General features: G+C 32.1%; 1 protein-coding gene across 1 annotated transcript in view; it reads left to right on the forward strand.

Annotated features, from left to right (window-relative positions):
- Ror (tyrosine-protein kinase transmembrane receptor Ror) overlaps positions 1 to 19,700 on the forward strand; it is a 273,457-nt gene that overhangs the window by 218,226 nt on the left and 35,531 nt on the right. Inside the window, exons 3-4 of the mRNA XM_011070712.2 lie at positions 10,743 to 10,953; positions 11,518 to 11,677. Of these exons, the coding sequence (XP_011069014.1) occupies positions 10,743 to 10,953; positions 11,518 to 11,677 (371 nt within the window). The remainder of the gene's footprint in view (positions 1 to 10,742; positions 10,954 to 11,517; positions 11,678 to 19,700) is intronic.

Raw genomic sequence — 19,700 nt, forward strand, 5'->3', positions numbered from 1 at the left:
CGAAACACATATCCATCTAACTAGCGCTTAATTAGCAATTAAAATTGCTATTGATCGCGTCTATCCGCAATGACCGAATACTTCCTCCCCATGTCCGGGCGAAATTGCCGAGACAAGCAAGAAACCGACCCGGAGAACCCTTTTTAATTGTGTTACGCTCTTACTCACACACTCACGCACACACAAACACACACACACACACACTCTCTCTCTCTCTCTCTCTCTCTCTCTCATCCTTCCTTGTTTTTTTCTTTTGGGAATTCTTCATTACTAAAACGGGAAGATGGGATAAGAATATTTCATTGATGGCGAACCGCATCAAAGTATTTTTTAAGATAATTGACTTATCCTAAAGGAAACACAAAGACTTTGATATATAACGCATCAATATATTAACGCATATTATATATATATAAATATATAAGTTTGATATTATAGTTTATTATCATATCATTAATATTCTTATTATTTTATTCATTATTTAATAAAACGAGAATGATATTTCCAATACTCGTAATAAAATAAATAAAGAAATGTACATTTACTAATTGATAGAAATCTATTGTAGAACGTAACAATATTTTATTTCATATAAAGAATAAATGTTCATCAGAAGAACACTGGAAAAATATATATAAATAATAACAATATTCATTTCGAATTTAGATCGAAAAAGTCAAAATTTTTTTTGGCAAAAAATTAACAATGTCATGGCTTATTTCGAGCTATAATTAAATTAACTTTAAATTAATATAATTAACAGATGTTTTGGCTTACAAAGCCTTCTTCAGTATTACAATCCAGAAATACAATCTTACATTAACGAATAAAGAATAACGGATGCAAAATTTAAAAATAAAAAGTGTCAAAAAAGTATTAAAAAATATAAAAGAATATAAAAAAAAATATAAAAAAATTCGAATAATAAATATCCCGCCAGATGACAAAAACTAGGAACATTTGGATACTTCAGTCAACAATAGATCAATTATGTTGATCGATAAAATAGATTTGCCAAATTCCTCGATTGAGATCAAGAATCCAGTTTGTCACAGACTTGTATCAAACGATTTGAGAATTCTTTAATTACGAGTATTTTATGATATTGGTAATTTATATAAAATAACTGTAATCTAAACTCTCCATCAAAGATCCGGTTAAGTACAATAAAGGTACTGATTGTTGCTCGTTTGAAAATTAATTTTTTTGGCAACTTTAATAGTTTCATCCAAATCGGCCGATACACAAAAAATCAAATATCAAAAAACAGGTATGACAATCGTACAAAAAAGGAGAATTATATGGGAGACGACGAAAGACATTTCAGAGATTCGTTTCTATGACGGCAAATCGAGACAAGCAGGACAAGGGAGAGAGGAACCCTGCAGGGCTTAATAAGGAAGCGACTTGATTGGTTCGATTCGGAAGCTAATAATGCCACTTCCCTATGTAGGCAAACCCTGTTTGGAACTGCAAAGGCTGCCGTACGATTAAATTTGAATTCTGTGTCTCCCTTTCCACTCCCCACCTACGAGTAAGCTAATTTGCGAAGAACGCGTCGATAGAACCAATCGAAATTCCGCAGTTCAAATTTCATATCCGCGTTTTCCCCGGGCACAACGACTGGCGAAGCAGGTTTCCGACAGGCTTCTCCGCGCGCGCGGTATGAGTTTACTGCGAGATGAAAATATATTCGAAAATTCCCATCTCGGGGATGTCCCTTCGCGCCCGAGATCTCGAGAAGAAAAGTCGCGCAATTTCCGCGCCGCGTGCGCGTTCGCAACTCGCGTCATGCGAGATTTTCTCCCTCGAGGAATCGATATCGACGTCCCGTCGCAATAAATCAGTTTTGTCGTTACACTGGAAAATTTAATATCGAAATCAACGTCGAACAGAGAGAAAAAGTTCCAAATTTGTCGAAGGATAGACACTTTGAATGTCACATTCGGTAGTTCCGGGTCATCCTTACAGTAGTAAAAATTCTAATATATTTTTTTAATTTCTTGTCAGCATTTCTCCTTATAGAAAGGTTTTTTATTTTATTAAATATAAAATCTCACAGTTTATATAATTTGAGAATTCTCTACAATTTTCTCTCTTCAAGAATTCGACATCCTGTCGCAATAAATTAGTTTTGTCGATCAGAAAATTGAATATTAAAATTGATGTCGCGCACGAAAGAAAAAGTATACATCTTTTTTCTTAATTACAAGGCATCAATTATTTTTAATCAATAAGTGATTAAAAGCAATCCTTTAATATTAACTGAATTAATATAACGCAATAAAATAATATTGTATATAATAACGATTTAAGAAAACTAATATCCTTAGATAAATTCTCAGCAGTATTTCCTGCACGCAAAAGTGATATGTGAATCGATATACGGAACACAGATTTACTGTGATATATATTTCAACACGATAATACACTCGTCGTTATTGAAATTACACGCCATAAAACACGTGTGCGACACCTTGCTTCCAAGACAGCGTATATATCTTTGGCCGTTTGGTAAAATTTATATCTTCCTTTCGCGTACTCAGGAAAAATATATTTCGAGGATCTATATGTACAGCTATATATAATCTCTTAATGCTGCGGAATTTTCACTTATTTCGTACCGTTATCCATGAACTACACTCAAAAAAGTGGACCACTAAATTTTAGCAAATATTTTTATTATTTTTAAATAGCGATAACTCAGTGAAAAATCATCGTATCGAGATGAACCACATCTCAAATTAAAGCTCATTTTAATAATCGCGCAAAGTCTGTTTTTGTGCCTGACAACCAAGTCCTCTGAGTCACGCAATAATTTAAATAAAATTTTTTTTCCTATCGTTTCTATGTCCGTCTTTAACATCTGTTATTTTGTAATACATTTTGTGTAATTCAAATTTAATCTGCACGATTATCAAAGGGAATGTTTAAGCTTTAATTTGAGATGTATTTTTTTTTTGCGTGTTAGTGTATATAAATGTATTTTAAATAAATTTTGAATTTATTTTCATGGTGAATTGAGCAGTAAACAAATAATTTATTATATATTAATTAAGATATTTTTTATAATGAATTAGGGAAAAAGTTTTACATAATTTCATAATTTTTGTTTTAATATCTGAAGTGAGGATTTGTGAATAAAATATGTTTCAAATAGGAGAATTCGTAAAAATAATGTTAGAACATTTGTGAAACATAAAAACAATAAATCTTAATCAATTAATATAGAATTAGTAAATTATGATTTTATAAATATAATGCAAAATAAACATATCGTCGTAAATATTATATTTTATTTCATTGTTTTGTGTTTGCTAAATTCAAATTTGATACAACTACGTGCCAAATTTAATGGCGAAATAATTTAATATACTTTATGTCAGATAATGTTTGTATAGTAAAATTAATAATCATTATCACTTATGTTCCTTAAGGGACTTTCTTCTTGGATGTTTGGTAAACAGACATTTATCTCTAAATCATTGTAAATTGCAAAATTATACTATCTAATTATGCAAAAAATATCGATTCTTCGATTTTTGCGCTACTATTTTTCAAGCAATTTCGATTTTTACTGTATCCCTTAAAGTCTACGATGATCAATTTTAATCGCATCGGCCTAAAGCTATACTCAAGTTTGCCACCACACAACTTTGGCTTTACACCGTACCTCAAAATATTACATTTGCGTGCTTGCATGGGAGAAGCATTAGTTTACATCATTACATCGTGACATAATGACATGGTAATGGGTACGCCGCGATTGAAATTACGCGTCCTAGTCGATCGGTGGTGACACATTATGGTCGTGATACCGATAGGATGCGAGGCCACACACGCGACCTACTGTATGTGTGTGCGTGCATGCGTGCAAGCTTTGTGTATGCACCTATATACAATCTCAACGTACACTCATCCAATGCGATCACTATACATTATTCCGCCTTAAATGCTGCATAGCTCCATTAATATTGATGCCCGGTTGGCTTTGGGCTTCTGCGAGTAGCCACATCTCTATATAGGATGTTAAGCAAGAATAGATCTCCATCCTGGAGAAGCCCTCGTAATCGTACGATTACGCCGTAGTTGCTTGGGGAAGAATTCAATCCGATCAAGCTGGATTTGAATTTTTTAATACATATGAAGTTACAAATGCTGATAATATTCTGAAAAAAATTAAGAGTCTTCAAAGTTATATACATTACGTTTGCATGCAAATATAATATGTGAAAATAAATACTGATGTCTATAAATCTACTATAAATACTGATACATACACATATATATATATATATATATTATATATATTATATATTATAATATATATATATTATATATATATATATTATATATATTAGGTGTTGGAATTAATTCGTAGCGTTTTACAAGTGATGGGAAGTACTTTCATTAATGTATTTTTTAATGCTCATGTGAAATAAATAACATTCTTTCATTAAAAAACGCTACGAATTAATTCCAACACCTAATATATTTTATATATATATATATATATATATATATATATATATATATAAAGGATAGTTTTGCTGAAGTATCTAAAACTTTAACTAAAGAAATTTTATTTTATATAAACTATCAAAATAATAACATAGGATAATTGAATTTTCTACATAATTATTTTGATGAATAACAAAATTCTTTCCAGATCTGTATCGAGCTAAATTTTTAGATACAGCAAAATCGTTCTTTCCGTGCACAAACAAAATTAATTGTACGAGGGTAGTCAAGTGTTAATCGATTCGTCTATTAACGATTATTCGTACACGATTCGTAGTGTACTTGTGTAACCACAGTTGCACCGATAATAATCATTGGCACAATATTGTTTACCTGTAATTTGAATGTAAATGTTACGGCGTATATTGCTTCCCAATGAACATTGAGTACGCTAATGTTGCAGCAATATATGTAACTGGTCTGAAAATGACGACAGTGTTCGATATTATTCCTCCTGCAGTTTCCAATCATAACGTAACAGAAACCGTTATTTATATCATTATAGCAACATATATGATATATAATAAAAGTATGATTGATATAAATTGCTCAACGATTGTCGTTTAACAATAATAATAATAATAAATAATAATGTTATACATATCAAACGAAACGATATACGAGAGGAAATTACGAAATAAGCGCTGATAGTTCATATTGCCATTGCATGTTAAACGTCGAATATATTCGTTTTGTTTCGAATTTTATTTCTAATAAAAATTCTATTAAATGATTATATTTAATACAAAAGTTTTTGTTAAGAATATAATTTTTTAAATATTAAAGAAACACCATTGCAAATAAATGGTGTGAGCTGTTGTATTTTATTTAAAATGAAAACAGATTGAAAAAAAATAGTAAAAATGATAATAATGACATGCCGTCATAAAATTTGTAAATATTTGAATAAGAATACGCCTAATCTATTACGACTTTTCACTTTACAATTTGTACGTTTCCTTCCCGCATTAACTTTAACTTTCCAAGCAGGCGAGCGGGAAACAAGCTCCGCCACTTAAAACGTTGTCTCCGACATTGGGGTGTGGGACTAGCTTGTCGTTGAGCGGTCGGAAGGCGGAGAGGAGAGGGTGGGTTAAACGTTGCATTATTTATAGAAACCCTGCAACCTCCTAATCTCCGTCTGAGAAGGTCTTCTGCCTACTTGAAATGGCCAACGAAGAAAGTGACGTAATGTCGTCGGTGCGACGAAGTGTTAACGCTCCCCAACGCGTTTTCCTTACAAATTTTCCACGTCTCTTCCGGGAATCTTAAAGATTACATCTTACTTTAATACCGTATTTCGCATTTCAATTCTATGATATTTAATTATGTGAGATTTTTGTAACGTGACGGAGTTACTTAAAAAAAAAAAAAGAAATATCTTCTTTTGTATGTTTTGCTTATAAATAATTTTATCTGTTTTTATTTCAAATCTGCAAAATTATTTAAATTTGTCATTTTAATTACATTTTAATACATATAGATAAAGCGTCTTTGTTTTATATTTTGATCCAAATTTTTATTTAAAAAACTTTTCGTATGTTCAGTTTCTGCTATTTTCTTAAATCTACAAATTCAAATTCCAAGTTGAAGCATTTCGAATTGCACCAGTATCAGAGTATCGATGAATTGATCACATGCTGTGATGATCATGCTCATTTGGTACACAAGTGCACTACATATTCGTGTAATATCTTGTGCATGGAACAAATATCATGACGTACATGACGAGGGACTGGACCACGTAATTAGCTGAGTCGCATATGCTATTACATATCGCGAATACATGTCGTGGGTGTTCTGTAAATCCCTTTGTCGATCTTTGTCGTCATCGCCCTTCGCCGCAGGATAGAGCAAACTGTATATTTACTCTGATATTAATTATTTCCAGTCACGATTAATTAGTGTACATGACTTGATCGATCACAAATACTCCTATAATTAGGTCTCGTCAAGCAAAGCCTGTCATTATTTCATAAAATTGTCAACACTTAAAAAGATCAGCATCAGATAAGTGATAATGATTTATATGAAATACATTGATGATATGTATATCATATGAATTGCCATCATTTGTCGCTACTGATTTTTTAGTGCTGATACTTTTATAATATAACCTAATATTATAAAAAAGAAATTATACGTAATCAACATGTTATTGATTATTTATAAGAAAGATATTTCAAACATATAATATTCATGTTATTTTAATACAAGAGATTCTATATTCTATAATATTCTGTAAGTAATTCTAATTTTTATTTCTGTTATAATTATTTTTATAAGAACATTTATTTAATGAAATTATTATTATCCTATAAAAATAATGAAAAAAATATAAAATTATATCTTAAAATTTTTTTGAGAAAATGTAAATTAAAAAATTTTGTTTAGTTATATATTTCACAAAAATTTAATACAAAAATTATTACATTATCAGTAAATCTCATGAATAAATAAATAATGTAAAATTATTTGCAATAAATAATCATTTTTAAATGTGACATAGGTTATTTTTTTGAAAAATAAAATATTTTATATTATTTATTACTTTTTTATGTAGAATGATATACCGTAATTTTTTTAATACATTTATAAAGCTTCTAAAGATTTTAATCCTGCTCAGCTCACGGCCGTATGTCGTCTCCTAGAATTTTTCTGCATTATGACACGGCGAGACAGCGCGACAAAAATGTTGTCGTGATGGGCCGATAGATAAATGTGCAGCATTTACGTACGTAAATGTATGCAGTTTTATGTATTATATTGCGCGTCACGCTGAGTTAAGAATGTACGCGCGTGTCATCGCGTGCAGTGCGCCGAAAGTGGAAAGGGTACGTTTTGCTTCAACCGACTGATAAACGCGGTGTCCGCTTCAAAATGCATAGAATTACTTTACATGGCTAGTAGATAAAGCGCAGTCAACTGGCGCGTTGTGCAACGCCACAGGCGGTGTACGTATTTTCATCTTGCGCGTCTACACGCCGCTAATTTCATACGCGCCACCCGGCGTCGAAAGCTGCGAGCCACGGTCGTGACACACGTCCCCGTTGATTTTTATGCAATTTGCGTTGGCGCATTTATGCACACCGAGCTGCACCGACAAGTCCCCAGTTTTTAACGCATCCCTGATATCAAATCCTTTCATTATATTTAATTAAATATTCAGAGCAAATTTTTTACAGAATTTTCGAATTTATAGGATTAAATATAGTAAAATCATTAGATTTAAGGTCGAAAATTCCCTAACAAAATTTGAAGAAATTGATAATTCTGTTATAATTGATATGTAAAACGGAAAAATGGTTTTGTTATAATATCTTAAAATATAGGTAGATACAAATCTGAAATTAATTTTGATAGTTTAACAAAAAGTTTTAATATTTTAGTTACCAGTTTACATGTTTTATATAATTACTTTGATGGTCCAAACAAAATTATTTTCAGATCTGTATTTAATTAAATTTTTAGATACTTCAGTAAAATTCTTCTTCCCATATATAGATATATCTACATTTAATAAAATTTCTTTTAAAAGTTTTTGAGTGAATTTTACTTCCACGAAATTGAAAGATGTTAAACTATGTATTGTGAAAATACACAAATATATCTAAATTAATATTTTAATTAATAAATGAAGTTACGCATATTTTTAACACAACGTGTATTACGATAAAAAAAAAAGAAAATAGTTGTTAGTGACACGTAGACCTCTTGTGACAATTAACCATTTCGTAGTTATTCTGGTAAATGTTTGTATATTCATACATTGTTTTGCCGCGAACGAGGCGAACTTTATGGCAGGCCTATACCAGTGCGATGACTTACTGATCATAGCTTGATTTATATTCAATAACCAGCGGTAAACGCGGGGTTAGTTACCCCTCCCCCTCTCCCCATACCCACGTGCAATCACGTCATGCCACGTGCAAACGTGGCTGATGGTACGTACCCAGACGTTCCTCATATCCGTGTATCTAAGGGCTTGCACATACATTCGCGTATGTGCACACATACATGCACAAACTTCTTGCCGACTTGCACGCACACAAGCGGCAATGTAAACTCGATGATTGGCCCTCTGCGGAAGGATAGGGTCACCCTAACCGCCCTGTTCCTCCATTTGTGTTCCTTCGCATATCAGCCATCGCTTGAATTCGCATCGCTGAGAGAACGGCTACCGACCAAGCAAAATTTAATGGAGGGTTACTTATGAATGCATGAGAGATCTTTTTTTAAAGCTAGTTATTTGCAATAAAAGCACAAATCAGATTAATAAAGTACAACAAAATTCTATTTTGTTAAAATATACCGGCTCAAGAATTATTTAAAATCTTTCTCGAAAAATATATAGGAATGTAATATTCATTTTAATAAAGAGACTTAGCAACTGCATTGTTGAGTTACGCTAATATGATTATTACTAATAAAAAATATATTCGCGCGCGTAAAATACAATACATAAATGACATCACGATAAAGAAGGGCGTGCAGAAAAATACAGCTTTTTTGTAACTGAAATAATTTTTTCTTTGTAAAAACTTATATTTATTTATTTAAATATAATCATTTAATTAATGTCAAATTTTATTTGAACCAAATGTCTCGTATATTATTTTGCATCAGCATCACCGACTATCAGAATTCCATCAAGCGCATATTGAGGTATCTTTTTTAAATTTATTTTCATTTTCCCGTGCCAAGCAACAATATCAACATACAAGGCAACCACGGATAATAACCGCGTCTCATCGCTCGTATGAACGTGTTGGCACCCGAACGACGCATATCTCTCGTTACAACGGTAACATTACGGTTGTCGGCGGTCGTGAACGTCGCCGTGTGAAATGCGGCTGCATCGGCGACATAATTAAAGTCGCCCTTTGTCCCACGTACGCGTTTCGCTTGAATTATTTCCGTGACTTTCAGGAATTCAGTAGGAGGAGGCGTGGAAACGCTGCCGGGCCGTATCTTTACGTGAATATATGGGATTTAAAAAATGTGCGGTGCACACTTCTGAAAATGTGCGCTCTGCTAAATGCGTTTTGCGACACCGTACATCAAATCTTTCACGATAAAAGAGACTTGGCGCGATACGCCTATACTTTGGCTAGGGTAAAAGTGAGAAAAGAAGATAAAAATCGTACGATTCCGGATAGTAATGTATTTATATTTAATATTGCATTCATGGTATTCGAGTCATTCGGCTGAATTGATACTCACGTGCAAGTGCGGCCATCTGATCAGATTACCTCTATCCGCCGGAAGCTGTAATTGATTGCAGCATCTACATCTCTGAAGTGCGTTGAGTTGATACCAGCATCTCGCTCACGATTATCGTGCCAACATGAATCACTGAGGACACGATATCGATTCATGAGAGTGTCACATAATTTTACTTTTAAAAAAATAATGTAATGTTCGCGAAGCATATGTTATAAATGTGAGAAAAAAAAATATTTTTAGAAAATAAATTTGACAGATAATTTATGTGATTAGATAAATATAATAAGAATTGATAAATATAAATAATTATTAACTTAGAGATAGATAATTTATGTTTTTTTAATGATGTAAATTATGTCAACAGTTATATTTTTTGTATCCAGCTATAATTTTGTTATTTTATTCATTAATCATTAATTAATTCTTATTAATTAATACAATTAATAGAATTCTTATTAATTGAATAGAATTGATTTAATTAATTAGATTTAAAAAATTCGGACATTTATATTGTTTTTCGAAAAATATAATAAAGTAATTTTTAAATCTATGCTATGAGTTATACAGATGTAATCTGACGTTGATTCAGCTAAAGTTCTTTGCAAGCTTAACAAGGTATAGAGCTCGCAAGCGATAAAGTTTATATACCTCAAGATACCTCGTTACAAAGTTACATTGTTATCTAGACCGCAGGTGGGATTATGGATACGAATCTCTATAAAGAGATATTTAAATGTTATGTAATCTAATAACATTAGAAATATAATATATGACAAAATAATAATGCAGAGTGGCATAAAGACGTATAAATTTCCTTGTTATTTAGATATATCACACACAATAGAATTAGAATTTTATAACTGCTAAATTATTACTTTTGTCTGCTATATATATGTATACTTACATTACAAATAAAAATATTTTTAAAAAGTTGCTTATATTTTACATTTTTGACTTAAATATACTGTAAAATATACATTTTATCTTTTTCGCAGGACTGACGTGGACGCTGCATCCGGCACGAAAAGTGGCACTTTAAAATTTGTAAGGACTCTGACAAATATCTCGAAGGATGCCGGCGGCGTTGCTCATATGCGATGCGAAGTCGTGGGCGATCCACCTCCAACAAAGATACGATGGTACAAGAATGAAGCACCATTAGAAGAAAACCGACCAAAAATCACTATTAAGAAAATACACGCGCAAGTATGTAATATAATTGTTAAACTACTGTTAATTTGTAATTATTGAACTATTTTTAATTTGCAATTATTTCTCCAGAGTTTTGTGCGTGAGAGATTTTCTTTAACTTTTCAAATTTTTGAACTTTACAATGAAAAAATTATGTATACACTGAGAAAAAAGTTGCTGTTTCAAAAAAAAAATTAATTGATTCAACTAAATGCAACGGTCACGGACTGTCAAGTAAATATTTGTTAAACAAATAATATATTCTATTTATTAAATAATATTTAATATTATTCTATTTATTAAATCTATAAATTCTATTTATTAAATCTATTTATTAAATAATATATTATTATATGTTGACATAACTTACGTATACTTAATTTAAATATATAAATAATTAAAATAAATAATCTACTGAATGCATTATTAAACGCATTAAGTTAACAATCTTTTTTCTCAGTGTATATATATTTTTGTTATAAAAATAAGTTTTTGTACTTATCTTTCATTTTCAGTTTTCTTTTTAATTCTAAAGTTATTATTTAATAAATACAAACACAAGTACATATGACATTCCAGATGCATGAACATGTGGCGCAAAACTTGGCAGGAAGTAGATTAAAAATCACAAATTTGGACGTTTCTGATATTGGTTTTTATACTTGTCGCGTCACCAACGGTAAGGATCAAATTCAAAGCGAAGGAACACTACGAGTCGATTCCTCAAAGAAATGGCCAGGTAAGTCATTCAAAATTAAATTTTTATCAATATCATATATTATATTATTCTACCTATAATAGCCGGGAATAGGAAGTTACTTTACCATTACTTTTTAAAATAATGATTTAGTAATGACGTTACAATTTTTATGACGATAACTGAAAGCTAAGACTGAGAATGTCGCTTTTGAAAAATGATTTGTCACTATTACGCATTATTTACTGAAAAAAATAATTCATTTCTTGTGAAATAGATGGGGTGAAAAGTAACCTCCTTGACCGCCAGAATGCGCCACTACTGCAAAAAAGTTTATGGTGCCTTGTAGTCCGTTCATATTTAGGCAGACATGCCAAGTGGCAGTGCGATACTGCCCTTAGTTTTGTTTTGAGAGCTGATTGTTGTTGACGTGTTTGCGAAAACGATTTTCGTTCTCTCATAAAACATTATTTTTTGAGAGGCAAAACGGCGAAGGAAACAAAAGAAAAGTTGGATAAATATTATGTGGCTAATACTCCGTCAGATTACACCGTCAAATATTGGTTTCGAGAGTTTCGTGGTGGCCGCAACTCCACTACCGATGAAGTCCGCAGCGGCAAGCCCTCCGATGCGGTTACCGAGGAAAATGTCAAAAAAATACATGAAATGGTGTTGGCTGACCGGAAAGTGAAGGTGCGCGAGCTAGCAGATGCTACAAAGATTAGTACTGAGCGAACACGCCATATTTTGGGCGAGATTCTGCATAAGAAAAAAATTTTTTTCATTCCCAAGGAGGTTACTTTTCACCCCACCTATATCGATTCGTTACTTTTAAAAATAACGAAGCGATACATCATAAGTAATGAGTTACTTTTTTCAATAAATAATGCGTGATGATGATAAATCACTTTTAAAAAGTGACATTCCTAATCTTAACTTTTAATTAATTATCGTTGCCATCATAAAAAGTTGCAACTTCATTATCAAATTGTTATTTTAAAAAATAAAAAGTAATTTCTCATTCCTGCTAATAGCTAATAATTTTATGTAATAAGATAAGAAGCAAAACTTATATACGTACTTGTTACAGAATAATGAACAATTTTGTGAGATCGAATATGTTTTTGGAATATTTAATTACTTGACAAACTCAATTAAAAGTTCTGTGTTATTCAAATGATTGACTTTTTTATGATACGTTATTATTCCAATTTAAATTTGGCTGAAAAAGATTTTTCATACATATGTAGTGCAAAATTACGAGCGAATAGTATGCAGTTACGTTAATGAACTTCGGTGTAACCATTAGGAAGGATAATCGTATCTCCTTCGTAGTTTTAAAGCCACGCAAAGCAGTTCGCTCCATAATTCGGGTAGTTTACATTTCGCTGGAATAATTAAACATGCGAGTTTTAAACACGCGGCCCGTAAAATCCGACGAGTATGATATTCTACGTCACCGAGGCGAGGGAAACGAGGGGAACGAGTCTCGAAGGTGGGCTTTGCGGCCGTAACTCGCTACGGAATAACACCGTAAAAAATATTTGTAATGCGCAAGGTGAGTCGTGACATTTTACCTACACCGTCGCGACGAAAATTTTCGAGTAAACGCATTAAACGTCGGAGATAACGGTGTATGTTTGACGTGAGAACATTATCATAAAACGCAAAACCATCTGACTATGGAAACGACTATACAGCTTGGCTCTACCAGCTGTATTGTTATCTTATACTATGCAAAGGCGTAGACAAAATTCTTTCTATCTTTACTTTTTGCGGTATGAAGTTGGATTCATTAAGAGATTTTTTCAAATTCACTATAAAGAAAATTATTTCTATGTAAATATATATAATACATGAATTTATTTATAATTTTAAAATTTATGAATCAGTTTACGATTTAAATTCTAGAAGAAGATATAAATCTTATCAAGACAAAATCTGTTAGTAGTTTTACTGGTAAAAAATAGTTTGCTTTATAATATTAATATAATAATTTATTTGATTATTTATTTTTACATTAGTTTGGTTTGATTTCTCTTTTTCTTATTTCTTATTTATTTTGTTTATTTGCATTTCTTTTACTGTGTATTCATTTAAAGTATTTTATGTTTTCGTAAAAATTTTTCTCTCGCTGATTTTTATTTAGAAAATTGTAAGCTTCGAATCTTTTAAAAACCTTTGCCTACATCCTTGTATTATCTTCCCTAGTCTAATAGGTAGTTCGCGTTTACGATGTACCACGCTTTCACCCAAGATCATTCCGGTTAATGTGATATTAGAGTAAATATTTGAAGAGTAACTAAGAGAACGCGCAATTATCAATAAATTGTCGAGTCACTTAAACTCTGGAGCTCTAAGATTATTTTACAAACTTAAATAATGTTATAACAATTTTTGTTTTCTTATCTTAGTATTTGTAGTATTTGCAGTAATAAATTTCTGTTATTCATTACGCTTTTTAAAAACATATTTTACGTAAAGTAGAGTCATTTGTTTTGTCAAATAAATTTACACGGTCGCAAAGCATTAAATATCCAGAGCAATTAGCTGTTACAATTACTTGTGTAGCTGCGCTGTTTTGAAAACAATTCGAATTGAAGTCAATTCGATTTTAAGTAGACTAGAATAAAAAGAAGTGTATTAATTGTAGGTTTTCTTGAATCGCATTCGATTTTCAAGATGAGAAGGAGCCGTTAAAGTAATTTTGCAACTTATACAAATATTATCCTCGCCATAACGAAAATCGAATTGACTTAAGAAGTGAAAGTCAGATTTGTTTGTTGTTGACGATCGAAGTAGGACGACAAAGAAAAGCTCTTTCGTACTTCAGCTTCAGAAAGGCACAAAAATAAGAGACTTAAAACGTGATCGTAAAACTGTCAATTTGAAACGAACTCACGATCGACATTTGTTACAAGAGTAGATGAGGGACAAGAGTATAATACAAGAAAGCTATTTTATCGATGTACATTTGAAATATATTTTGTTTTTAGCACGGTATCAGAACGATAATTGCAATGCTAGAATTCAAAATAACCGCTAAAGTTCAACTTTGTTTCAAATAACCGTTTAAATTGATTATCAAGATTAAATTACCAAAATTCCCAAGATAAAATTTCGAAAATTACCAATATTTACATTACCAAAATAATAATTGTTAAACCCAATCATCTGATTAGTATATCGTTACAATAATATTAATTATTATTTGTAATCACAACATAACGTATTTATAATATTATACATAACAAAAAAATTATTAACTGCAGTATTCTGTATTTTGAAATTCGTCAGGGATTAATCACATCCTGGCATTAAATTATTTATCGAAATTGTAATTTGTTTACTTCAACGAAGTAATACTTTATTTAACCGCGTTGGGAGTAATAATTCGCCGAATAGTAGCATTTTACTCCACGTGCGCAACACACGATACATTCTACTTTCCGAGGTTACAAATTTTTCTCTTGACACTCTCCTCCCAGGATCTCGGAGATGCACTTCAAGAACTTCATTATGCGTGGTGTAAATTAGTTTCAATTTATCGTAAGACGAGAGGCAAACTTCTTAAAGCCAAACTCCAAGCATTTCCTCGGAACGAAGTTATTGCACGACAGCTCTGACAAATTCTAATCCAGCCCCGTAGTGTTTCGCTTAATGCGTGAAGTACAGCAAGAACGAAGCAAATCTCGGTAAAGTGTATCTCGTGAAGATAGACAAACCATACTAGTTCTTCTTCTGAAGAAGTAAAGTTTGTTGTTAATATCGCGTGAGTAGAATTTGAAAGCCACTACTTCAGAAAGGTGAACTTCAGTTTCAAGGACCTTTTTGGCTGAGGCACACTATTTACTATTAATCAGTTATAAATTATAAACATTTGAAAAGATACATATTTGTATTTTGCTACGAAAATTATTTAAAGTAGTGACTTAGAAATTTTTACAATATAGATTGATCTTCCAAATATATGTATCGTTTATTAATTATAAATTCGAAAATTATTTGAAAGAATAATGATAATAAAAAAATAAGGAAAAAAAATATAAACATGCGTACACACATATATTGTGTGTGTGTGTTTTGTCTATCATTAAGAAATTACATAATTAAATAGAAATTAAATAGTTGAAAAATCTACAAATCTTGCATTTATAGATGTTATTTATGTCTAATAGTGATTTAATCAGTTCCGTAAATGAACAAATGTGTTCAGAAACTATTATAAACACACACTTTTCCAAATGTCGCAATTATCTATCAAATACTAAACAAATATAAATATCATCGTTTCCTTTAAGAACTGTTTTATTTTACAACATTTTGATTTTCGCGTGTTTCTCATTGGAAATTGTCCAAGCGGGATAATATTTACAATTCGAGACAGAGATAACAGTGTGCAAACAGTATAGGACAAAAGTCTCATGGCTTTTCCGGTCTGCTTCGACGGGTCGGTTCTAAAAACGTTGTACTTCGTCTCCTAGTAGCAGGGCAGCGCGTCCCGACGGAACTTCCTGTAATAAAGTTTCCGAAAAGCTCTCACGCCCGTGGGCGATGAAACAAAACTGGCGGCGTTCCTGGGACGAAGTTACCGCCGAAGAGACGCCCCTAACAAATTCTAATCTAATCCCGAGAGCCTCAGCTAATGCACGAGGCGCGGCAGGGCACCTCTCTCCGTTCCGTGTCCCCGTTCCGAGGAAGGCCCTGGCCCTTTCCGTTCCCGGGCGGCACACGACGAACTTTAATATTAGCACTCTGCAAGTCAAACTCGACGTTGGAAAATTCAAACTTCTTTCCTCGCCGCGCTGGGTGTTCCTCCCTCTCCCCGTTCTCTCGGAGTTTAACACCGTAGGACGAGGGTAGAACGTTGGGATCGTGCAAGATCGGCGAAGGGAGACGTAGAAGATTGCGAAGGGTGCCGCAAGGGGATCCGATCACCCACGATGACAGGAGACGGCTTCTTTTCGAACAACGAGGAACCTAATCGTCCGATTTGCCACCCTGTAAATCTTAACGTGTTAAAGTTAGTAGCACATTATTCTCACTAGTAGTAGGGCGATCTTACGTTTAATTCCGAGAATGAAATGAGTTAATTAATGTTGCAGATTCAGGATGCCCGGGCTTAATCAACGCGTTTTAATCGTTGATTCGACCAATAGCTAGCGAAATGAAAATGAACGATGAATTGCGATTTTATTACGTTTGCTTTAAAACGTTAATGTTATATTCATGTACCTGATAATTAACGTCGAAATGCTAAAATTAAATGAATGAATGACAGAGCTACAAATAATAAATCATGTCGTGTAGGTGTAATCCGATATACTGCTTTCAAAAATATTTCACTTTATGATTGAAAACTAAAAATTTTTGTGTTTCTTGAAATGATTTAATATTTAACATACATATGTAATATTAATATATAATAGTAATATATTTTAAATAATATATGTCAGATACATTAACGGAAATAACTACTTTATTTTATTAATAAATAATAATAAGGCTCTGTAAGTATAAAACAATATGGTCAAAATAAGGGCAAAGAGCCAGAAATGTAGCAAAGAACTTTAATTTAAATTAAATAAAATTTAATTGTAATTGTTATATGAATTTTATGATTTAATTTAAATTAAAGTTCCTTTTTACATTACTGGCTCTTTGCCCTTCTTTTGACCACATAATTTTATTTTATTAAAAAAATCAAAGTATACTCAACTTATATTGAATACAACGTTAAAAATGGACATTAAATAAATGTAATACATTTATATACAATGCCTATGAAAAAATATTATTCTCAGTAATCTAATATTGCAGCGCATTTTGCTTTGTATCGCAATTTTGTGCAAACCGATCGTCGTATAGTAGCTAAGATTTACTTTGCACGTGTTTGTAAGCGATTGTTTCACGTGATACGAAACCGACCAAATTCGCCGCACGTCGTCTACATCGTAAACTCCAAGCGCAATGAAATTCATATCGCAAACGTGGGGTACACTCGAGTTTCAGACTATCGTTGGTGATGTATCTTCTAAGCTTGAATGTCTATCTAAGCTTGAATGTCACTAAAATATAAAATGTTTTTGTATAAATGCTTTTGAGTTTTCCTTAAATATTATTAACATAATTTAACGAAGAACGTATCTTACATCGTGTTAAAGCTTTTCTATATTATCTATCAAATTTTTAGTATATTTGTAATAATTAATCAGGAAAAAATGTTTAGAAATTATGAGAGAAAAATGACATTCTTACTAAGGCCAAGTATACTTTTAATCATATATTCAAATGGAACGTGTTTTTGCATTGTCAACTTTCTTTTTATTGAAAGTGGGTGTCTCCCATTTTAAAGCAACCGCTTTAAATAACTGCGCTATATCTTTCCTCTTTCCATTTCGATAACGGTGAAATGATAACATTTCGCTCAGCAAACGTGTGACTCAGAAATAATAACTCGCTCACTTAGTACGATGTTCACGTTCCGCGATTCTTTTTATTAGCACTGTCGAAGTATGAGGGGGGTGAGCAACACGTCGGCGGCGCGACGACAGAAAATTGGGAAAGGTAAATGGCCGCGTTAAAAGGGTGTCCGACCCGCACCTTCCTAATTCAGTTACCCCGTTGCCCTCGGGTTTTTAACCTGAAGAGGTAGAACACTTAGTTACCCCAAAGCCCGTCGTAGATTTCTCACGTACTCGCTTCGCACGCAGGTGGCAAAATATGAAATATCCATCCTCGTACATGAAACATTATTATTACGACCCTCTATGTCCGGAGAGCTTTTTGATAACGTTGGAAAAATAATGAAATCTCCTCAGTAACTTCATGTTGGCGCTTACACGAAAAAGTTATTTCATCTTAATTTTATTTACTTATTATATTTTTTATGTATTTCTTAAACTTACTCTACTTACTCTACTTATATATTTACTTGCTTTTTACTCGTACAATAGCTTTGTATTTAATAAAAGAAATTAAATTTATGTAAATTATATTGTTAAAGAAAGGATGATATTAAAAAAGATTTCAATTAAAAATTTTTGTTCAAATTTTGTCGATTTTGGTCCAAAAGATGTAAGTAAAAGAAATAGTGTTTTTTGTAGATTTTGATCTTTTGGATGTATCTCTTGATGAATTTAAGACCTCACATCTATTTGAATGAGTATTAAAAAGTCCTCAGCAAATAAAGTATTATAAAAAATAAATATAGATATTTTTTAGTTGTCAAGTAATCTAGAAATAAAAGGATTAAATACAACTATTCCATAACTTGTCAAGGATCGCATACATCTTCGTGCATCTTATATCTGCGTACTAGTATCTGTTACTGATCTCTCGTTCTCCGCACGTTCAGGTAATAACGCGTAATTAGATATCATCATTGATTAAATTTACGTTATTTATGAGGCATCTCGGCTGTTCCTTACTTTTAATCATAGGACATCGGAACACTTTTAATATAGGTCGAGAATATTGACGTGAGATGAGTCCGTTCCACGGACCAGACGCGTTTTATGCGTACATAATTGAAAAAGTTTAACCGCATTCGCGACGACAGGCATCCGTCTCTTTCTTTCCTTTCTTCCGCGCATTACGATTAGTATTCCGTGTAGCCACCGGCTGCAGTAATAGCCATGACGACGTGATATTTATGAGATTTTTTGTTGACTATATGCACGAGACTGTATACTCGTTGTATCCGCATATTTCGCGGTTAGCTTTGGCTTTGCCGTGTTTGCGAATTTTTGCGGATCGTCATAAAGCTCCCCTTTCTCACCGAAAAACGACTCTTTATGAGTCGGTATATTAACTCATACAATGGTATACAAGTTTTAAAATGAGCGAATGGAGATTTTGGAGATAAAATTCTAAACTTTTGCATAACTATTGATTAATATTTTTTTGATATATTATTTGTATCGATACATACATATATACAAGTATTTTGCGATTAATATGTCAATGAGCGTGCAATTTTTTTATTTAATATTCACAAGTAATACCTTAAAATTAGTAACATGCGTCACTCTTTCTTCACAAGTAACATTTTAGGATTTTTCAG

This window comes from Acromyrmex echinatior, chromosome 1, assembly GCF_024713525.1.
Source record: "Acromyrmex echinatior isolate Ae372 chromosome 1, ASM2471352v2, whole genome shotgun sequence".
Classification (NCBI taxonomy): domain Eukaryota; kingdom Metazoa; phylum Arthropoda; class Insecta; order Hymenoptera; family Formicidae; genus Acromyrmex; species Acromyrmex echinatior.